Source organism: Sitophilus oryzae, unplaced genomic scaffold (genome assembly GCF_002938485.1).
Source record: "Sitophilus oryzae breed Bouriz unplaced genomic scaffold, Soryzae_2.0 scaffold_1623_pilon_pilon, whole genome shotgun sequence".
NCBI classification, from domain to species: domain Eukaryota; kingdom Metazoa; phylum Arthropoda; class Insecta; order Coleoptera; family Curculionidae; genus Sitophilus; species Sitophilus oryzae.
In genome coordinates this window covers 109,426-130,424 of record NW_022146307.1, presented here as the reverse complement: position 1 = coordinate 130,424, position 20,999 = coordinate 109,426, and the positions used below count along the sequence as shown (strand labels likewise).

The window sequence follows — 20,999 nt, the reverse complement described above, 5'->3', positions numbered from 1 at the left end:
GTTCATAAAGATTAAAATCACCTAAAATTAAACATCTACAGTCTAAAAGATTTGTTTCGATTGTTGGTAGAAGTCTACACTACAGACTACAACCAGGTACAAAATAAGCAATTACAACATAGAGCAATTCCCCTTGGACGAGACTAATTTTTACACATAAGGCTTCAGTATCACTATCAAACATATCACATTGTACAACTATAAACGCCTTACCTAAAGCTAATAATACACCCAGCCTTTCTTTTTTGGCCTGTAAGTTTTTGATCCCTGTTTTTTCTAAATATTAATCTATTAGTACCAAATTTTTGGTTATACACAGAACTGTTCTACCAAGTTTCTGTTAGGGCAATTATATCAACAGGTACTAACTTTAACTTTTATTTGTGACTATATTCTCTTACTGTGACTATATTTGTTTTTACATAAATGGCTCGAAATCTGACCAGGGTGGTTTCGCATTCTCACAGCTATTTATCAGGCTCTTATCCAAATTCGGAGCATGCCACCGATTAAAGCATTAATACTATATGATTCATTTAGTTCCCTCAACAGTATTGCTTTTTTAAACTCCAAAAATTCTCTAACCTGCAGCATTGGAGATCTAGTATATAAACTTACTGAAAGAAACTACAATGTTAACTTAATGTAGATTCCTAGAAACTCTGACATTGCTGGTAACGACCGAGCAGACAAACTGGCTAACGAGGCAACGCTCTTACAGAACATTGAAGGAACTCCATCCGTTGTCGATTTCAGAAATTTCCACAAAAAAGTGTTCTTCAGTATACGTTCAAAATGAATGGGACATCCTCGAGGGAATTAATAAACTTAGATCACATATGCCACTTCTTCATCAGTATCAAAATATATATTCTCTTGAACGCGGATCTTTCTGTAAAGTTATTAGAACCCTCACAGGACACTCATATCTTACCAAATCATATATTATCAGAAATGTTTGTGCAACCCCCTCCGAAATGCACTTTATGCACTAACTTAATGTCAATGAGACACATTCTTTTTGAATGCTTACTTGTTGCCTCCCACAGGTCTAGATTCTTCAATGCTGTTACCTATGAGAGTATTTTCGCGCCTTTAAACATTTCGAAGATTAATAAAGTTATGGAATTCTTAGACAGCATCAACATAACGAAAAAAACTTTAATTTCTAATAATTTAAAATAACCTCATATTAACTAAATATTATTATTGAGCGCAAAAAAACTCTCGCTGTTGACGCGCTCTATAAACCAATATCTCTCTCTCTCTCTCTCTAATTTAGTTTTTTCCCCGACAATTTTGATAGTAAACCAGCAGGCTTTTTAAGTTATTTCCTTTATCTGGTTTGCTAATCCTATTTGGTTATATTTTACACAATACAATACAAATATTTTTAATATATTCTTCTTCTTCGTCGTCTCTTCATGTCTGAAGAATCGTGACATTATGGCTATGTGCAGTTGGTGATTTTGATCTTCCATCGTTGGCGATCTTCCGCCTCTCGGAGATTTGATTGAAATGGCTGACCTGTAATATTTGCTATTTGGTCAAGCCATCTCGATGGTGATCGTCCTCTGGGTCTTCGACCTTGCCTTGTACTATGATTTTTTCAAGGTTGTCTTCACCTCTGCGAGTAATATGACCGAAGTATTGCAAGATGCGTCCATGGGGTACGGAGCATTCTTCTCCAGCACCACATCTCAAATGCATCTATACGGTGTCTATCAGCGCTCTTGGCGGTCCATGACTCAGACCCGTATAGGAATATGGAGAACACCAAAGATCGAACAAGGGTTTTTTTGGTGTTTTTAGTAATGCTCCTATCTGTCCATATTTTTCTTAGACTCATCATAGCCGTCCGTGCAATAGCTATACGCCTTCTTATCTCTGCTTCGCAGCCCCCATTATTTGTTATTAAAGACCTTAAGTATATAAATTGATCTACTCTTTCTATATTAGGGAGGAGGTTGTGTAATCGAACTGCACCACTTCTATCAATCAGCATGAGTTTGGTTTATCAATGTTTATTTCTAGACCAAGATTATTGCTTTCAATGGTAACTCTTTCCAGCAACCGGGCCATTTCTTCCTCACTTTTCGCTATCAAGGTGGTATCGTCCGCGTACCTGAGGTTGTTTAGGATTTTACTGTTGACTAGGATTCCTCCTTCCTCGCCCTCCAAAGCACGTCTCATGATGTATTCACCATAGGCATTAAACAAACTGGGTGACAGTATACAGCCCTGGCGTACCCCTTTTCTAGGTTTGAAAGGTTCCGACGTTTTGTTATCTAGGTTGACAATTGCCGTATTATTGTCATATAAATTGTTAATAAGAGCCACTAGATGATTCGGAACTCCCATTTCGCTCAGAACCTTCCATAGGCTTTTCCACCTCACACAATCGAAAGCCTTCTTGTAGTCTATAAAACACAAGAACATAGGCGAATTAAATTCTCGGGATTTCTCTATGAGTTGACGTATGTTAAATATTTGATCTCTTGTGCCTTTTCCTTTCACGAATCCGGCTTGTTCAGGAGGTATTTCAGGCGTCAAGTACCTCTGAAGTCTTCGGTCAATTATCCTAAGTAAGATCTTGCTTGCATGTGACGTTAGGGATATTGTTCGATAATTCTGGCATTTTTGTGTGGATCCTTTTTTGTGAATTGGGATGAAAGCAGAATTAGTCCAATCTTTAGGCCATTGTCGAGACTGCCATACTTTATTGCAGATATTATGTACTATTTTCACACCTTTAATATATTATTGAGTTTTAAAATTAGATATTATATCGGTGATAACATCTCTTATTGAAGGTCCGAAACTCTGTTAATACAACATAAAAAACAGTGTATTCTTTATTGCTTTATTAACTACAAGAAAAGAAATGATATCAGCTCAAGATACAGTTCTGTATTCCTGTCCGATCGACTTTTGCTTTAAAAATTAATTCTCAATTAGTCCGAATTGGCCAAACGATTGGATTTTTCGACGTCTCTTACATACGTTTTCGAACCCGTGGCACTTGTCTCGACTTCAAAGCCGCCCGTTTTAGAAAGTTGTTTATTTTCGCTGGCCGATCCGCGCCGTGCGATTACCGAACCATGTTAAGTAACACTTTATTTAGCAAATGAGCGAGGGGCAGAGCGTAGAGCTCAGAGACAAAAAAGGATAATTTCAAAGAATACATTCGTGTGGAATGCGGTCCTATAAGGACTAGAAGGAATAAACGGCGAGGTGGGACGTCGAAAAGAGCAAGGTACGGTACCTTTGAAGGGGCGCGCAGCAGGCGCCTCAGAGCAGGTAGGAAAAAAGAGCTTTGTAATTTGTTCTTTTGATTGTAGACGTGGTAAACAACGAAGTTTGAACTGTATTTTTTTGTGTTACACCTACTTGAAGCGTTAGTCAAATTAATCACAACGAAAGCAAAAAGATTTTTCACGATTTTTACCACGTCATCAAGTTTGTTCGGATTTTCTTCTAGAAGTAAGAATTGTCTTAGGACCAGTGATGGTATGTGGTTCATTACTATGGACAATATTTAACCGATTAAGGCTCCACTAAACTATGGAGTTCAACATCATAAATAAATAAATTTATAAGATAATAAACGCTACACTAATGCATATTCTAGTTATTATTTACAATATTAATATTAATAGTACAACCAGTACACGAACCAATATTTAATCCCAAACTTGATAGTTCTGATTTTGCTTGAGATATGGGGGTTTTGGGACTTGAGACACTATCCAATTTTGATGTAGAGGTACTTGATCCCGGTATTTCACACTCTAAAATTTTATTTGATATTTGAATTTTATTGTTGATAGAATCCTCGACGTATCCCTCTGCCACTCTCGAAGATTTCCATCCTCCGTAGCGCTTCAAACTAAATATATCACCCCCTGAATTAGCAAGGAGTGTGGCTGAAATTCTCCGGAAACAATGCCCAGTGTAGGCTTCATAATCTGGCAGCTTCAAGTGTTTTGCTATCATACTAGGCATCTTACCAATAAAATTTGTACCGACCACTTGGTTAACACATCTTTTATTTTGATATTTTAAAAACAATCTGCGACTGGTAGCATTTCTTATTTAAATAAATTAAATAAAATTTCAATATAATTCAAATTTGACACTGTAAAGACTCGGTCTATGTTTGTTTTTGTATCGGGTACTTTAATAATCAAAATTGAATCTTTATCTTCTATGTTATCGACCGTCATTTTAGTAAGTTCCTTACGGCGCGGCGCGGCGGCAAGCACCAGAAATACCAAGTATTAAAACGAGCGATAGGTTAAAAACATGTTCAGTAATAAAAAAAACATACATTCCAAGCTCACGTTTTTTTTCAAAGCAATATAATAATAATAATAATTTTTAGGGACATACCGATTTTAATGTTTGTAGAAAAAATGTTGTTTTGCAACTCGTGCGCGAACTACTTTGGTGATCTCGACTAATTTTTTAACTCGGCTACGCCTCGTTAAAAAATTCAAGTATCGATCACCAAAGTAGCACTTCGCGCACTAGATACAAAAATAACTATTACAGTCTATAAAATGAATAACTTTTTGACCGTTATTTTTTACCAACATGGCAAATATAAAATCCCTCTATCAAAAAAGTTACTGATATTCTTTAAATTGAGTGCCTGAACGAATCAGATAGGTAACTCTTTTTACTTTCGTGAAATAGAAAAGGAACATAATAAAACAAGTGACAGTTCTTCCTTTTCTTGCAAAAATCAACACAAAATGTAATAATTGTCAAAAGTAAAATGTCATCAGCTTTTGACATTTCTAAATATCAAACCAATGCCGTCTCTAATAGAACAGCCTTCGAGCGAGATTTATGACGTCACGCTAGTTAGATACTACGGATTAATAAATATCTTGTAGAATACATGGAAAACATAATTTATCCTCGTATTTTTTAGTTTGTATTTTAAAAATGATATAGTTTACATGAAATATACATAATATATAGTTAATAAATACAATATATAAATATATACCTATTTATAGCAATAAATACTTTGGCAAATAAACTATGAATCATACAAAGGCAGCAAATGTTTTACAATATACTTATAATGAATAGGTAGACAAGATAATGGGCAAAATGTAAAATTTATTATAAATTTTGGGGTTTGAAAATCGATCTAATAAAACAAAAAACATTCAATATCTACTAATAGTGATGTATTATTATTTGCATTCACAAAATTTATATGTATATTTTGCAAGTATCAATGTTCGAAAAAGTATATTTGCAAATAATACAATATCATAAAAAAAGGCGTCAGCGATGGCTATAAAATAAAGATCGCTGTTATTTTATATGTAAAATTATTCTAAAATTTTTGATTTTTTTGGGATTTAGGTTCGGGAAAAACGCTGATTTAGTATTTCATTATTTTTTTTGGTTAAAAAAAACGTTTCGACTAACATTATAGTGTTGTGTCATATGAAAAAAATAGTGTTGAATATAATTCAAAAAATTACATATAAAATATTCACAACCTAACCTAACACATAATGTTTACTGCAATTAATAAATTAATATAAACTTGTTAAAAGATGACCACATATTTTTTAAAATTATTATTCTTAACACTAAAACTATCTACATTGACTATGGAGTACGATTTCAGCCATAAATAATGTAACCAAAAATACGAGGAATAATTATGTTTTCCATGTGTATTCTACAACATATTCATTAATCCGTAGTATCTAACCAGCGTGACGTCATAAATCTCGCTCCGGGGCTGTTCTATTAGAGACGGCATTGCATCAGCATGGCCGCAAATTGCTAACCTCATAAAATTAACACTAGAAAAGCCCGCGTGAGCTGTCAAATTCAAAGTTATTCGTTTCACAGACTATAATACCTAGGCATAAAAGTAAAGCACTTTGACAACTGACAAACTGACATAAATTGTCAAATTAAACGGGCCCCTAACCATAGGTTCTCGATTTATAATTATATAGAAGGTATTACTTTTAAATCTTTTTATATTATTTGGAACGTTGGAAATTGTTGAAAAATTTATTTGTGACGTTTGAAAAAAAATAACATGTTTTATTCGGAGTAAAAATGACTTTTTGTTCCTCGGCTGTATGTCAAACGTACAGCCTCGCCACAAAGAGTGTCATTTTTACTGATAAGAAAACAACATACTATTAATAAATTTAAGACTAAATTTGGTGTTCATCAATCTAATTGAAATTCTTTTTGATCATATGGCATTTTAAAGGCTTGTGGGAGGATATACGAAAAAAAAAACGGTTATTATTATTTATTTGTATTTTTCTTTTTGACGTAAAAGAGAAAATTATCGACTCAAATAAGACACTGTCGCCGTTTCGTAATAATAGTAGGCCCGCCTACGTGGACGCTCGCCCTGCGACGGTTGTGGGCAGGTTGCTTTGAAAATCCTGCTTTCGATCGTATAGGTCGGCCAGAAAGGTCACTTGGTTAGTGTTTAAATAACAGAACAAAATATACCGGGTGGACCCACGACATATATCAACAATGGAACAATGGCTCGTTTTAAAATTCAGTTTCATATACAGGGCAAGTCTTGTATAAGTGCAATAGATGCATGTGTCGGTAGGTGGTAATGTGCGTTTTTGTAGCATTTTGCAGATCTTTGGTTGTCGGGAACTGTCATTAGACAGACATATTTTTGAAAAAGGGTATCGGTGTTAGTTAATTTTTCCTTATTTTCATACCTATACAGGGTGTCCCAATATTCGGTGGATATAGAACGACCACGTATTATTTGAATTAAAATAAATTAATTGCACACAATTTACTTCTATACTAACCTAACCTAACCTAATTTTGATTCCAGAAATAGATAGTAGTTCTATGTCCATAGAATATGGGGACACCCTGTATTAACTAGATCTTTTCATTTTCTTTTTGCTTCTAGCAATAGGGGGTTCAAACTCAATAAAATTTCTTCCTCTGTTTATTTTTAAAATATTATTTTTACTGACAATAATGTTTATGTTAGGGTAGGACGTTTTACTTTACGTTTCTTTTTGGATGACGTTATAAGTTTAAATAGCAAAAAAAAAACGAAATGTTACTCGTGTTGTAGTAGGCGCAAATGAATTTTATTTATTCTTTAGCCACGGGCACTATAAGCCGGTGGTTCTTGTTACAAAGAAATGCGCTGAGATTGCGGAAACGTGACGATAACTAAGTCTTAGTAGAGTCGAATCAGCAAACAGCGTGTTGTTGAAAAGCCACCAAGAAGCCCATAAAGAAAAGCAGTAAAAATACCGTACGATCGAATCTTTTTTAAGTAATATCTTGATACAATTCATTTTATCAGTAGAAATTCGACACATAATTTTAAAAAAACAGAGCGTATTGTTTGACGTTATTATTTAAACATATACAATACTAACTTGCACGTAAAACGGACACCTTAAATTTTTCATGTATTTTAATTATTCTAGTGGACCAATTTTGATGAATTTAAGCAATGTATAGCCTAATTATTTTATATGATAGCTTCTTTGAAATAAAAAACTGAAGTTCTCATCTGTCTCATATTATACTATCAAGAACAAAATGTTGTTATTTTGGCGAAATTTTATTTTGAAACTGAAAAAAAGTAAAATGCACCGGCTACAGATAAAGCAGATAAATACAAAAAAACAAGATAAATGAAAAAAAAAAGACAAATGATAAAGACAGATCAATTTTGGTCTTAGGAAACACAATGAAAATAAACAGAAACTAAAATGTTTTCAACAATAATAATTGTGGATACAATAATATAATATACATGTAATATATACAGGGTGCTACAAATTCGAGGTACGAGCATTGGTATCTCGGAAACCGTAGTAGATACGAAGATGGTTAAACTGGGGCAAAGTAGCGCTTTAGGATGTTCACCAAGATGCCATCAAAAAAGTTTTAAAAATTTCCAGGATTGCTGAGTTTTTTGGAAAAAACGGATTTTTTTGAAAGTCAATTTCATTTTTTCCTGTCGTTACGTTTGAGAAAATCAAAAAACTAATTACACATTCTTATAGCCACTTTATTAGATCTATCTGATGGTATTTTTAAATTTTCAAATTAGTTGATAATTTGTGAGATACAGAGGCCAACTTAATTTTTTTGAATACGGACCTGCATTTTTTATTTCAGGTTTTGAAAGAACTCAGTCTCCTGAGTACAACGATATGCCGTACTTGAGACTTTTTTTTGTTTTGGATACCTTAACAGTAACAAAACTATTTAACTGATATTTAAAATAATTTGAAGTTCGACTCTGTTTTTTTTATTTATTTAATCTGATTATATTCAGCACAACAATATTGATCAGCGCTAATTAACATTGAATAAGGAAAACCACGCCAATTGAAATATTCAAATATTTTTAACTTTTTTTCTCAGTGTACGAATATGCATAATATTAATCGTAGTTATTATAAATAAATCAACTTCTACAAACTAGTTTCTAATGCTTTGCATGTTCGAAAGGATCACCACCCTCCATCCATAATGCATACATTATTTGTTTTTTGTTCAATCTAATTTATACTCTTTGAACAGATCTTCTTCTTATACTTCCGAATGCATTTTGTACTTTTAATTGTTTTTTATTATTCGTTAATTGTTTTTGTACTTAAAAATTGAAATGTATTGATTCTAAATGTCCAAAACAATTTTTATTGATTTTCCTTATTCAATGTTAATTAGCGCGGATCAATATTGTTGTGATGAATATAATCAGATTAAATAAATTAAAAAAAAACAGAGTCGGATTTGAAATTATTTTAAATAACAATTAAATAGTTTTGTTATTGTTAAGGTACCCAAAACAAAAAAAAGTATCAAGTGTGGCACATCATTGTACTCAGAAGACCGAGTTCTTTCAAAACCTGAAATAAAAAATGCAGGTCCGTATTTAAAAAAATTAAGTTGGCCTCTATATCTCACAAATTATCAGTTAATTTGAAAATCTAAAAATACCATCAGATAGCTCTAATAAAGTGGCTATGAGAATGTGTAATTATTTTTTTGATTTTCTAAAAAGTAACGACAGAAAAAAATAAAATTGATTTTCAAAAAAATCCGTTTTTTTTCCAAAAAACTCAGCAATCCTTGAAATTTTTAAAACGTTTTTGATGGTATCTTGATGAACATCCTAAAGCGCAACTTTGCCCTAATTTAACCATGTGCGTATCTATTAGGGTTACCGAGCTACCAATGCTCGTACCTCGAATTTGTAGCACCCTGTATATATATATATTATTATTTTGAATTTGGTAAAAATCTTTTCGTTACTAAAACATAAAATCTTAGTTTAGTTGGTATGAGTATCCAAAGACAATCTTAAAATTAATTAAACATTACTGGTATAATATTTAAAGAGATATTTACATAATAAATTAACTAATCTTACACTGCCATCAACAAGAATGAAACTTGATATATTATTAATCTTGGTTTAACTATGGTTATACAGGTTAATATATTATCATCATTTTAATCTATTATATACCCGATCTCAATATCTTAATATCTGATTTTTTACCTCTACATTTTTGACATACCTAATTAGTTAGGTATATACTTTCTGGTTTGTAATATTATCAAATCAAAATGATCTGAAATAGTCTTATTTTTTATTATGTAAGAGTTAAAATATATTTTTGTTTTAACATACTTTATCAAAACTAAAGAAACATAAATAATTTTTTCCATAGCAACTAATTGCCTTATTATATCTATCAAAAATAGTAGATAAAATAGTACTTTAACCGCAAGGGTAGATTAAATGATACTTTAACAGCGAGGATAGGTTAAAAACTTTATTTCTTCTCGCACGTTTTTTAATTGCTTCCATTTTTGAAAATTTTTGTATTCCTGTTCATAAGTTATTCGGGATTTAAATGGAAGTAGTTTGGATATGGCGTTTGTCGCCTCAGCCTGAATATTATCTGTTGGTAATTTACTTATTTCATTTTAAGCCATTTCTGGCTCCAGTTCAATCAGCAATCGACACGAAAGAGAATTAAAAAATATTGACTCAAAACTGACAACTAAAAAGACAGCTTTATTTATTTGTTAAATTACATAGAAACCAACGCCAACCCGCGCAGCACAATATTTTTTCTACCCGTAATAAATTCCTTGAAATAATAATTTCTGAATATTTTTTAAAACGTAACTCGCTGTGGAAAAAAAATATTCTTTTATACATGACGATAAAATTGCATTATCGTCTCCCGAAATTAATTCACACGCGATTTCATCGCTCGTGAATTAAAGTATTTTTTCTCTAAAATCGATAGTTATTCACTAATTTTAATTAAATTTAGTTCTTTTAATCTGAATATTTTATAAAAATGAATAAATAATCTTAAAGGAAAAGCCTAACATAAACCTTTGTTGTTTTATTTTAATTTAGTTTTAGATTTTTAAAAATTTAAAATTGAAGAATGTGGGTTTATCTCTAAAAAAATCAACGTCAGTAAAATGCCATGATTTATTCCCAAAATTATTTCTACCCAAAAATAAATCTTTTAGTTTTTCGGAATTCCAGGTACAAAAGTTAAATTGCATTTTTGCCGTATACGGGGGTGGAACCGGTGCTAGGCTGCCACAGAGTCAGACAAAATGTTTTGCGGTTCGGTACCCTCCCAGTATGGGGTTGGAGCCACTTTTCAAAATTGTTTTTCTGATTTTAGGAATGATTAATATATTTTTTTAAATTAAAACGTTATACGATTTCTGTAAATTTGTAGTTTTACTTAGGAAAGTATTTTCATATAGGTACCTGTTTTTTTGAATCAATTTTTCCTATCCTTCTTAATGACTTTCCTAAAACGTATCCCATACAGCACATCAAATCACATTTGCGATGTGTTTACATTATTAGATGTAGACACAGGGTGACACAATTCCCCCGATGTAAATATGCTACGTTTACACATTGTAGTTCAACACGTATGCACAAAGGTTAAACGTCCGCCTCACAATGTAGCCACAGTATAGCATTTACATATACACAAAGTAAGGGATACACAGTGTGCCGTAAGATACACAGTGCTTGTGTATTACGTTTAAACTATGTTTACACATTGCAGTTGTGACTATCTCGTGTATACGTATGTATTTTGCTTCGTATATACCTCTTGTGCTAGATAAAACTACTTCTTATTAACGAATTTAGGAAATAATACAAGTTTTGATGTCTAACTTTTCGTTCTTTTTAAGAAATATTTATTCAATGATACCAATTATATCTTTTTAGAACGAAAATTAGGAAGGCAAAAGTTTGTATTTTCCAAAAGTATCTCGATTGTAAGTTCAAGAGAAGTAGCCTTAAAATTGTTCCATTTTTGTTTTGTATTAAATGTACCATTTTTCTTCCATAAAATGGATAAAGTGGTTAAAAATAAAATTCTTATATTTCTTTATATCATGGAACGCAATAGCGCAAATAACACAATAATAATTATTATTTACACTGCAGAAACCAGAAGTAAGAAAACGCTGTAAAAGAACAGAATTTGTATCAAAATGTATTAAAAATATAAGTACCTAGTATAACAACATACTAAAATGGTACACACTGGTACATCGCCACGATTTGGTGGACCTCGTTTAGTCATTTTTTTCTCCTCTTTTCCCTTCAAGCAGTTGGTTTATTAGCATACTCATTCATCGAGCACTCTGTTGGACTTTGTTGTATTTTATTTCCAGATTAACAATCTCACCCTTAAATTTTATATGAAACTGATTATTGAATATTAAACATATCTGTATATTGATCCATCAATAACTTACCGAATATCAGTGTGAGAAGTTCTATTAGCATACTCATTCATCGAGCACTCTGTTGGACTTTGTTGTATTTTATTTCCAGATTAACAATCTCACCCTTAAATTTTATATGAAATTGATTATTGAATATTAAACATATCTGTATATTGATCCATCAATAACTTACCGAATATCAGTGTGAGAAGTTCTTTGAAGTGTTTAAATCTTTCTTTCTCTGGTCCATTTAGATTTGTATTATTTCCAAATTAAAAAAAATATATATTGCAGAGCTAACTCAGCTAACCTCTTTATCATTATACGAGTTTTTATTCATTGGAGTCAAAATTTAGTAAATTGGGTATCGAATAAGGGAAGGGTCGCTGCTATAATATTAATAATACTCTTATGAAGGTGTAACAAGGTAATTAAAAACTTGTACTTACCTTAAAATCTCTTTTAAACTACACACAAACAGAACATTTATATAGAGCTTCCGAATGATAAAACAATAATGGCTGCTAACACATACCACTCCTAGAAAGGAGAAAGGAGAGATGACATATAAGATACACTTGGTCGGTGTGTCTACGCTGAGGCTATCCGCGCGTGCGCACACCTTCATTTCATGCTAGGATGTAGACACAACAGTACACTATTACAAAGTGTCTATATAGATATTTATATTATGTGTATACGTCACATTTTTACAAGGTGTGTACTATAGGCACAACTATGATACGAAGTATCACACATACATATGACTTATACATTGTATGTCTTATATACCGACGACAGATTTCATCATTTTAATAATTATTTGTTACGTTACAAAAAACTCTTTAGAATCTTGAGTGCATACGGTATACAACTAGTAAACACTGTATCACACAATTCTATCAATATAAACCTGCGTGTATCTCATATTGATATTATTATATAACATTATGTTAGAACTAGATGAACACTTTAACATATGTTGTTTCTCATGTGTCTCCCTTCTAGAAACGTAATTTCATTTGGACGTGCTATATGGGATCGTATGTATGAAATTGAAAGAAAATAACCAGATTAGAGACCGACTTAATTCATATACGTCTTACATCAATTCAAGAAAAAAAGAAAAACATATTAGAAGGCTACATAGATTATTAAAAATGTCTATAACTGTGTGGCGGATTCATCTCTCCAAAAAAATCCTATATGGGTATTTCGCCACTGCAAGAAAATCTACAAAATAAAATAGTTATTTTTTGTAAACACTGCTGCGTTAATCCAACGGAAACTACTTGTCAGTAGTTAGGTTTACAGATAAACAAATTTGCCTAACGAACAAAAAAATGCTTAACGTTTTAGAAAGTTTATCTCTTTCCGTCGTCGGAAGCAAAAAAAATACAAACAATAAAGAAAAAAACTATATAAATATTTAAATGGCAACTATGCGAGAACATTTTACTTTTTTTTTAAAACAGATATGTCTACAAAACCGTTGACGTTTTGTTAAAATGACATTATATCAAGTTAAACTTCAAAATTAACAATTACGACCTGATAACAATTACTTAATAAGGTACAACCAAAAACCCTCAAACTTTCTGTATGATTATTTTTAATTTCTTTTTAATTTTTACGTATGTTATGTTTATTTATGTTATGTTCTTTAAAATCAAAGAAGCGATTGCCATACCATTACTAATATCTACAGATACATATATTTTAAAAGTACTATTTGCTAACGAATATTTAGCGTTTTCTTGGATAACATTGTAAAAGCTATATCAATATTTATTACAATTAACTATAATTATTAATTTTAATTTGTTACTAAAGAAACACATTTTTCCTGTTTATCTCTATTCTTACGAAGGTTCCTTTCCTACGCGCTCATCGCAGTCTCCGCAACATTCGTTCTCTCCTTCTCTTCGCTGTTCACATGTCGTTGCTTCTGTCTTTGTTCTCATCTCTCTCGGCTATCGGTATCTCGTGCGTTATTCTCTGAAGCACGCGCGTTGGGTTCCCAGCGACCATAGAGCGGCAAACCATCGTTCGGAACACAGGTATACCTGTGTTAAAATTTCTAGTTCTGTGTTTTATTTGGCTGTTTAGAATGGGTGGTTCATGTATAGGAAGAGTTACAGCTGTACCCACTATTTTTACAGATAGTTTTCGATATTTAAAGTTTGATTTTAATACTTATATTATTGAATTAGGGGATTATTTGAAGTGCTTAGTGGGCTATTCAACTGCGATCTTATCTCGGTCCTGCGATCTCAGCTTCCTTATTTATGACAATAACTTGACACATTAGCATGGATTATCGCTATTTATACGTTGTTAGTACTGGAAGTATCTATTAGTATTTAGTCATAAGGTTTTAGTACTAGTGTTGATCAAAGAAGTGTACTAAATACAACAAAATACATTTACCAATGATAAAATCATAGATTGGCAACTTAAGGGATGTTGATATTTGACTGGTTTTGCGTTGTTGCCTGTTGCAGTTTTGATTGAAAAAAAGATGCACATTTTCCTGAATTATTTCAAATCGGCTTGTCCAGCATTGTTAAAATTTGGCATGTGTATTCAGCATAGGCAGACCTTTAAAAAATCAATTTACGGCTTGATTAACAAAAACTGCACATGGCTACGTTCTTCAATCCAATCAGCCGTATGTGACCTGTTAGTAGACCCACTACCCACTACAATTTCGAAAGCATCCCTGTATTTGCATATCCGCTTTGTGAATCAATATATAACAACGAATCGCCATATAGATGATTTTTTCCATCATTCCAAATATTCCATGACTACTAGAATATAATTATCTCTAGAATTCACGATACTAATGCTTAAAATACTATGCGTTTGTTACTATATACATCCTTGTTAAAGAAATGCATTTTTTCAATTTCAATCCATTCATTTCTATTTGATCTTATCTTAATTTTGTTTATCTAACTCATTTGTAGTTCAGTTATTCTATACGGTATTTCATAGCTTTCATTTTTAGTGTAATGGTATCGTGGTACATATATATATATATGTAACAATAAAACCCACAAATTAGTTAATATTAACAATTACTACTAAAAGCTCCCATTTTTGTTTTGCTAACATTGAACTAGTAAAAGTATTTTACTAGATTTTGAAGTAAACATTTACTAGTGAATGATAGCATTCACTGAAGTTTACTAGTTAGTGATACCTCGTATGCAAATTTGTTTTCATCTTGTAGCTGTCCGTATAAGTTACTTGCCCAGAAATTATGATCAGAGCTGATCGATACAGTAGTGATTGAAAATTTGAAGTCAGACATTCAGTTTTGCAATCAAGATATTCAAAGCAAATAAATTTGTAGTAGAATTTATACAAAAACTAGTAAATTACAAAAAACGATTGGTGCTTTTTTGAAGTTAGTATAAAAGCAAATATTTTAGTTTTGGTGTTTCTGTTTTGTTATCGCTTTCTTGTAATTTATGATGAGTTATAGAGGTTATTCAGTGTCCTTAAAAGCTTTATTTGTTCCAATTTCCACTAATGCACTCTCTATCATATAATCGAATGACTATTACTGAAAACGTTTAGCAAATATTACAGTCACTAGAGACTGCTAAAAAGTATTAGTAAAAGTTGACACATCTCTTTAAAATACGACATTCACTAGTCCAGTGCATAATAGTTAGTATTTTCTAGTGATTGTTGACAATTACCGAATTTCTGACTTTTGTTGTAACAAATGCATTGATGTTTCTATTTGCAATGTTTGCATCACTATATGCATACGATGACATACCGTGAAGCTATTAATGCAAAAATATCTACTCTATTTGCTTTATTAGTCGATATTTCAATACGTCCTCATGATAACGGGACTACCTAAGCAATACTTGGTTAAATAACTTTAAGATATTTGATCAGACACGTTTTTTATGAGAAAATAACGTTGTGAATTTTTATTTGACATAATCCGCTTTTAACTTCTGTTTGCATTAGATTCAAACCTGCCATAAATATAATTCCGTACAGCGGAAAAATAAACGCAGACATCAAGGATTGGACCGAAAATTGCCCAATTTTACAACGAAAGCAAATAGTATTTTTTCATCATATTCTTTGACAATTGTGTCGTTATTGATAATTTATTTTTTCAAGGTTTTTTTCTTATCTCCGCATGACTCTACGTACATGAATTTTCTGAAAATATCGGTAGATAAACATCAGGAAGTTTATCATTTTTTAAACAAATATTTCATTTTTTTTTCGCACGTGTTTCTGGGACTTCACCAAAAATTCTGAAGTAATATACCATAAGACATAAAAAAACGGCGTCACATATGGCTTCACAGCAAATAAAGGTATAGCTGTAATTTTTTATGTAATATTATATGAGGAATATTAGCGTGTACCAGCGACTTCGTTCGCGTCGAATTAATCATTTGTAATGGTGATGATGAAGCAAAGCAAGAATTTCCATTCCAACATACAAACTGGATAAAATTTTCTCACATTTATGTCAGCATGAGAAAAAACATATATAACATATGGCGATATTATTATATAACTTGGTAATATTTGCGGGGTAGTTTCATCTCGTTGGAATTTGACTTTCGAAAAATCCGTTTGCCAAAAATACGCTTTTTACGTCAAGCAGTTTAAGCAGAATCGTGGTTAAGAAATTACCCAACTTTTTGTTTGATTATTTAAAAAATTTCAAAATATGTAAAAAAACCAAATAAATTATGCTTGTCCAAGCGTTTTCCCGAAAGACTAAACGTTTTTTAAATAATAAATAAACAATATTTGAGGGGCGTTTTCACCCTCTGGGAATTTGAGATTCGAGAAACCCCTCCTTATCGAACCTCTACACCCCACAGTCAATCCGGTTGCCTAAAATCAGCTTTAAACGTCAAGCAGTTTAAGCAGAATCGTGATTACTCAATGGTCATATCGAGGGTCATATTTTATGAAACACCCTGTATAAATTTATAAAAAATCTTAAAATATGTAAAACGACAAAATAAAATATACGTGTTTAAGAGTTTTTCCGAAAAACTCACCGGTTTTAAATAAAACATATTTTAATATTTGAGGGATAGTTTCACCCCCTTAGAATTCGAGTTTCGAAAAATCCCTTCTTATCGAACCTCTCCACCCTAAAGTCAATCTGTTTTCCAAAAATCAGCTTTTTACGTCAAGCGCTTTAAGCAGGATCGTGATTAATTAATGACCAGAAACACCCTGTATACATTTTTAAAAAATCTTAAAATATGTAAAAAACAAAATTAAAATATAAGTGTTTAAGCGTTTTTTCGGAAACTTGGCCGTTTTTTAAATAAAAATATTGTAATATTTGAGGGGTGGTTTCACCCTCTTGGAACTGGAACTAGAATCAACCGGTATGCCAAAATTGAGCTTCTTACGTTGAGTGGTTTGAGCAGGATCGTGATTAATAAGTATGTCAGTCACTTAAGGAGAGATTTTATATATTAGTAAAGATTATCGATAGTCATTTCCACGCCAAGTGAAACTGGATACCGTTTTTTTTTCGATAGTATTTTATTTTTTCCTTACTGTTAAAAGACTATAACTTTATATTTTTGGGATAGAACATTCATTAAATAGCAGATTATAGAATTTTCGGTTTAATTACATATTAATAAAAATGGCATTCGTTGTCAAATGTCATAGTTACTGATGATTATTACTTATGATTTTTATACGGAACACCCTGTATGTTTGAAGCAACATAATAGAGAAAATTTTTACCTGATTTCAGAAATATATTACTCATGCTCTTACTTTTCAATAATTCAAAATTTGACAAAATATACTAATAATATATCACTGTTAGTTTTACATATTCCTATAAAATTTGCACAAAACTATTAATTTATTTTTATGCTAACGTTGTATTTTGGATATAAAATCTAATTTTTTTTTCAAAAGTCACAAAAGTATTAGTTTTTGCGACGTGATTGACAATATAAAAAAGTTATTTTTACGCCTAGGCATAAAAGTAGAGCACAAGTGTCAAATTCAACGAGCATATCCATAGTTTCTCGATATATACTCACTTACAATCTTTTTATATATGATTTTGAACGTTCGAAATTGTTTAAAAAAATATTTGTGGAGTTAGTTAAAAAATAGCATGTTCTATTCGGAGTAAAAATTACTTTTTGTGCCTCGCCTGTATGTCAACGTACAGCCTCGCCACAAAAAGTGTCATTTTTACTCCTAATAAAGCAATATACTATTTTTTTTAATCTCATTTTAAGGATCACATTTTCAGAATTTTACAGAAAAGCAAAACTTTACAAATAAATTCTAATAAACATAACAGCGTTGATTAGCACTTTTCTCAACTTATTACTAAAAATATTAGCACTGTTTACAATGACTTTGTTGTAATGTTTCATTTAATATGAGTTCTACACAACACGCTTTAGAAAATGAGTAGGATATTTTACAAAAAAGCTACATAAAAAGTCGCAAACAATTATTGTAATAAAACTTTTTCCAACGCTACATTTTCTCAAATTTTTTGATTTTCTAATTATAAAGTTTAAAGAAAAAAAATATTTATAAGTAAATGGGCCAAGAGATATGCTGTAATTTATTCACAAGTTCGAAATTTGGCCGCTAGGGGACGAGAGACCTACAGAAAATCGAAAATACCAATTTTTCTAAAATTCAAAATCGTCTGGTTTAAAATTCAAGAAAAAATATATTTTTGATAATAGATTTCTGTTTCTAGATCTGGAAACGTTCTACCCATTTTTAACATTTGTATAATTAGTATTAATTTTTGACAAATTTTATTTCAATTTTTAATAAATAACGTTTAGAGATTGTCCTCACCAAAATTATCATTGAATGTCTATTGACAGCTGTTTTTGATGCTTCTTCTCATCATCTGCATAGTTTAAAGCTTCATTCAGAACTTCGCAATTAGTGGAATAAATTAGTGGTTTCAATTACGCTTTATACTTTTTAGTTTACGATAATTCACAATGTCTAAAAAAACACAATTAAAATTAATAGAATATCCTAGCAACAGCTTGCGGTAATCAGTTGTATCCATAGAGAAAGCCTAATATTTAGCTTATAAAACCACAAACTTTTGATTTTGAACCACATTTTCTCTTGACGAATGATAATAAAAGGCCAAAATGACATTCCTCGCAAATTTTGAAGTATAATTAGTGGAAAAGTTAAAAGTTTGTGAACTTTTTCCACTAATTGAAAATTCCTACCACTAATTTTGACGTTCAGAAGACGGATGACGAAGACGAATGAAGAAGATTCAAATTAGAGGAACAAACTTCTGCACTAATTGGAGCCACTACTTGCGAGATTCTGAATGAAGCTTTAATAATTTTAATATAAATGTACCAAACCGAGACTTTGGGTCCAATAAAATGTACATGTAATTCCAATAGTAAGACACCTCTCGAAGTTAGATTAATAATTTTCTAAAATTTAGATAACAAGGGTTTCTGGAACAAGGTGTTTTTGAAACTTTAATTCCTTCCAAAAATAAAATCTCATTAATCCTATCTGAGTACTTATACTCAGAATTTAATCATAACATTCTAAACGTTTTCCATAAACATCACGTACATTTCTCATTATCTGCATTTATACCAAAACAAAAAGAAACATAATTACACGAATCGTTACAATCATCTTCTACACCGGACCCACTTAAAACCGCCATCCATAGCACGCGCCCTTTCTCTTCTTCTTATTCTCGGTCGCTGGCGGTTTGCCGCCTCCTCGAAACCCTGATCCCAACAACTACCTGTAACCTCTCTCTCTTATTCCATAGGTATACCTACCTATAACTGTGTTTTGTTTTCAGCTCCTCCGCGTCTTGCAGCCGCTCGGATCCAATCAGTACCGAACGAAACGTCGACCAGTAAGGACTATACGGCGACCATCAGGTGTGACGGCAGTAGTACCTTCGTGTGGTCGGAGTACCAAACATGTAAAACCATTGATGACGGGCGTCGGATATGGTGCCGCCAACGTTTGGTGACGATGGGCAAAGGACGCGATGCCTCCCTGATAGGGGAGGAAGTAGACGAAACGTCGCGGTGGCGATAGCGGTGGTTGTTTTAGTGATAGGAGGGTGTGATGCAGGTAAAAGGAGACACGGGAGTGTGGGGAGTAATGGGAGTTACGCGTTGGGAGCGAATAGGTTGAGCCATGTGAGACCTGGACCTGTGATGATAGGAAAAGAGGATGATTTCGTAGCCAAAGGAAAAAGTAAGTCCTGTAGAGACACTATTGCAATCTTTAAGGAATATTGTTTTTGAATACACGGAGGAGAAAGTAAACAACAAAAGATTCAGTATCTTTGGTAATGCCTAACTTTGAAAACAGAGTTATTATTGGATCTTATTAATAGGCATCCAATTAGAAACAATCCAATCATATTGATTTCATATTCTTTTAACTACCTACCTTGAGGTAAATAAATGAGGTACAATTTGTTTTTTTATACAATAGTTGATCAGAACTACAGATGATAGAGAAAATTGAAATTACTTCTTTATTTTGAAATAAAGTATCTACAAAATTAAAGAGTTCCCAATCAGTACTTACTACAGTAGTTTCTTCTGACATCTGTGATGATAAAGAAGATGCTAATGTAACCAAAATCAAAAGTCTTCTAAACTATCTGTTTCAAACTTTTAGAAACATAAGTTAATGAACACATGAACCTGAAAGTAAACAAAAAATTCCATTCTCTTGAACAATTTATCTCTCAAAGAATTGGTAACAAAGTACTCCATTTTTTAAAATAATTCTACTAAATTAAAGTATCCCCAATAAGAACTTACTACAGTAGTCTTATCTTACATCTGTGATAATAATATAGAGAGAGAAGAAAGAAAAAAGGACAATCTTTAAGGAATATTGGGTATTTTTGAATACATAAAATAAAAGAGTAAACAAAAGAGTTTAGTATCTTTCATAATATTTAACTTTGAAATCTGATTTACAAACACTCAAAAATATTAACATTTGTTCTTACTATTGGACCTCATTACTACAGATGCAATTAGAAACAACCAAGTCATAGTGTTTTTAACTACATAAACCTTAAAGTAAATAAATGAGGTACAATTTCTTTTATACTTCAGGTACTTCTCAACATAACAGTTGGTTTATATATATATAAAAACGAA

The 20,999-nt window shown here is 31.8% G+C and overlaps 1 protein-coding gene across 2 annotated transcripts in view; it reads left to right on the top strand.

Moving 5' to 3' along the window:
* LOC115880442 (epidermal growth factor receptor) overlaps window positions 1-20,999 on the top strand; it is a 339,558-nt gene that overhangs the window by 246,493 nt on the left and 72,066 nt on the right. Inside the window, exon 2 of one of the 2 annotated variants that reach the window (XM_030897648.1) lies at window positions 19,667-20,073. The exons of the other annotated variant lie outside the window; for it this stretch is intronic. Coding sequence (XP_030753508.1) covers window positions 19,821-20,073 — 253 coding nt within the window. The 5' untranslated portion in view covers window positions 19,667-19,820. The remainder of the gene's footprint in view (window positions 1-19,666; window positions 20,074-20,999) is intronic. 2 annotated transcript variants of the gene reach the window in all.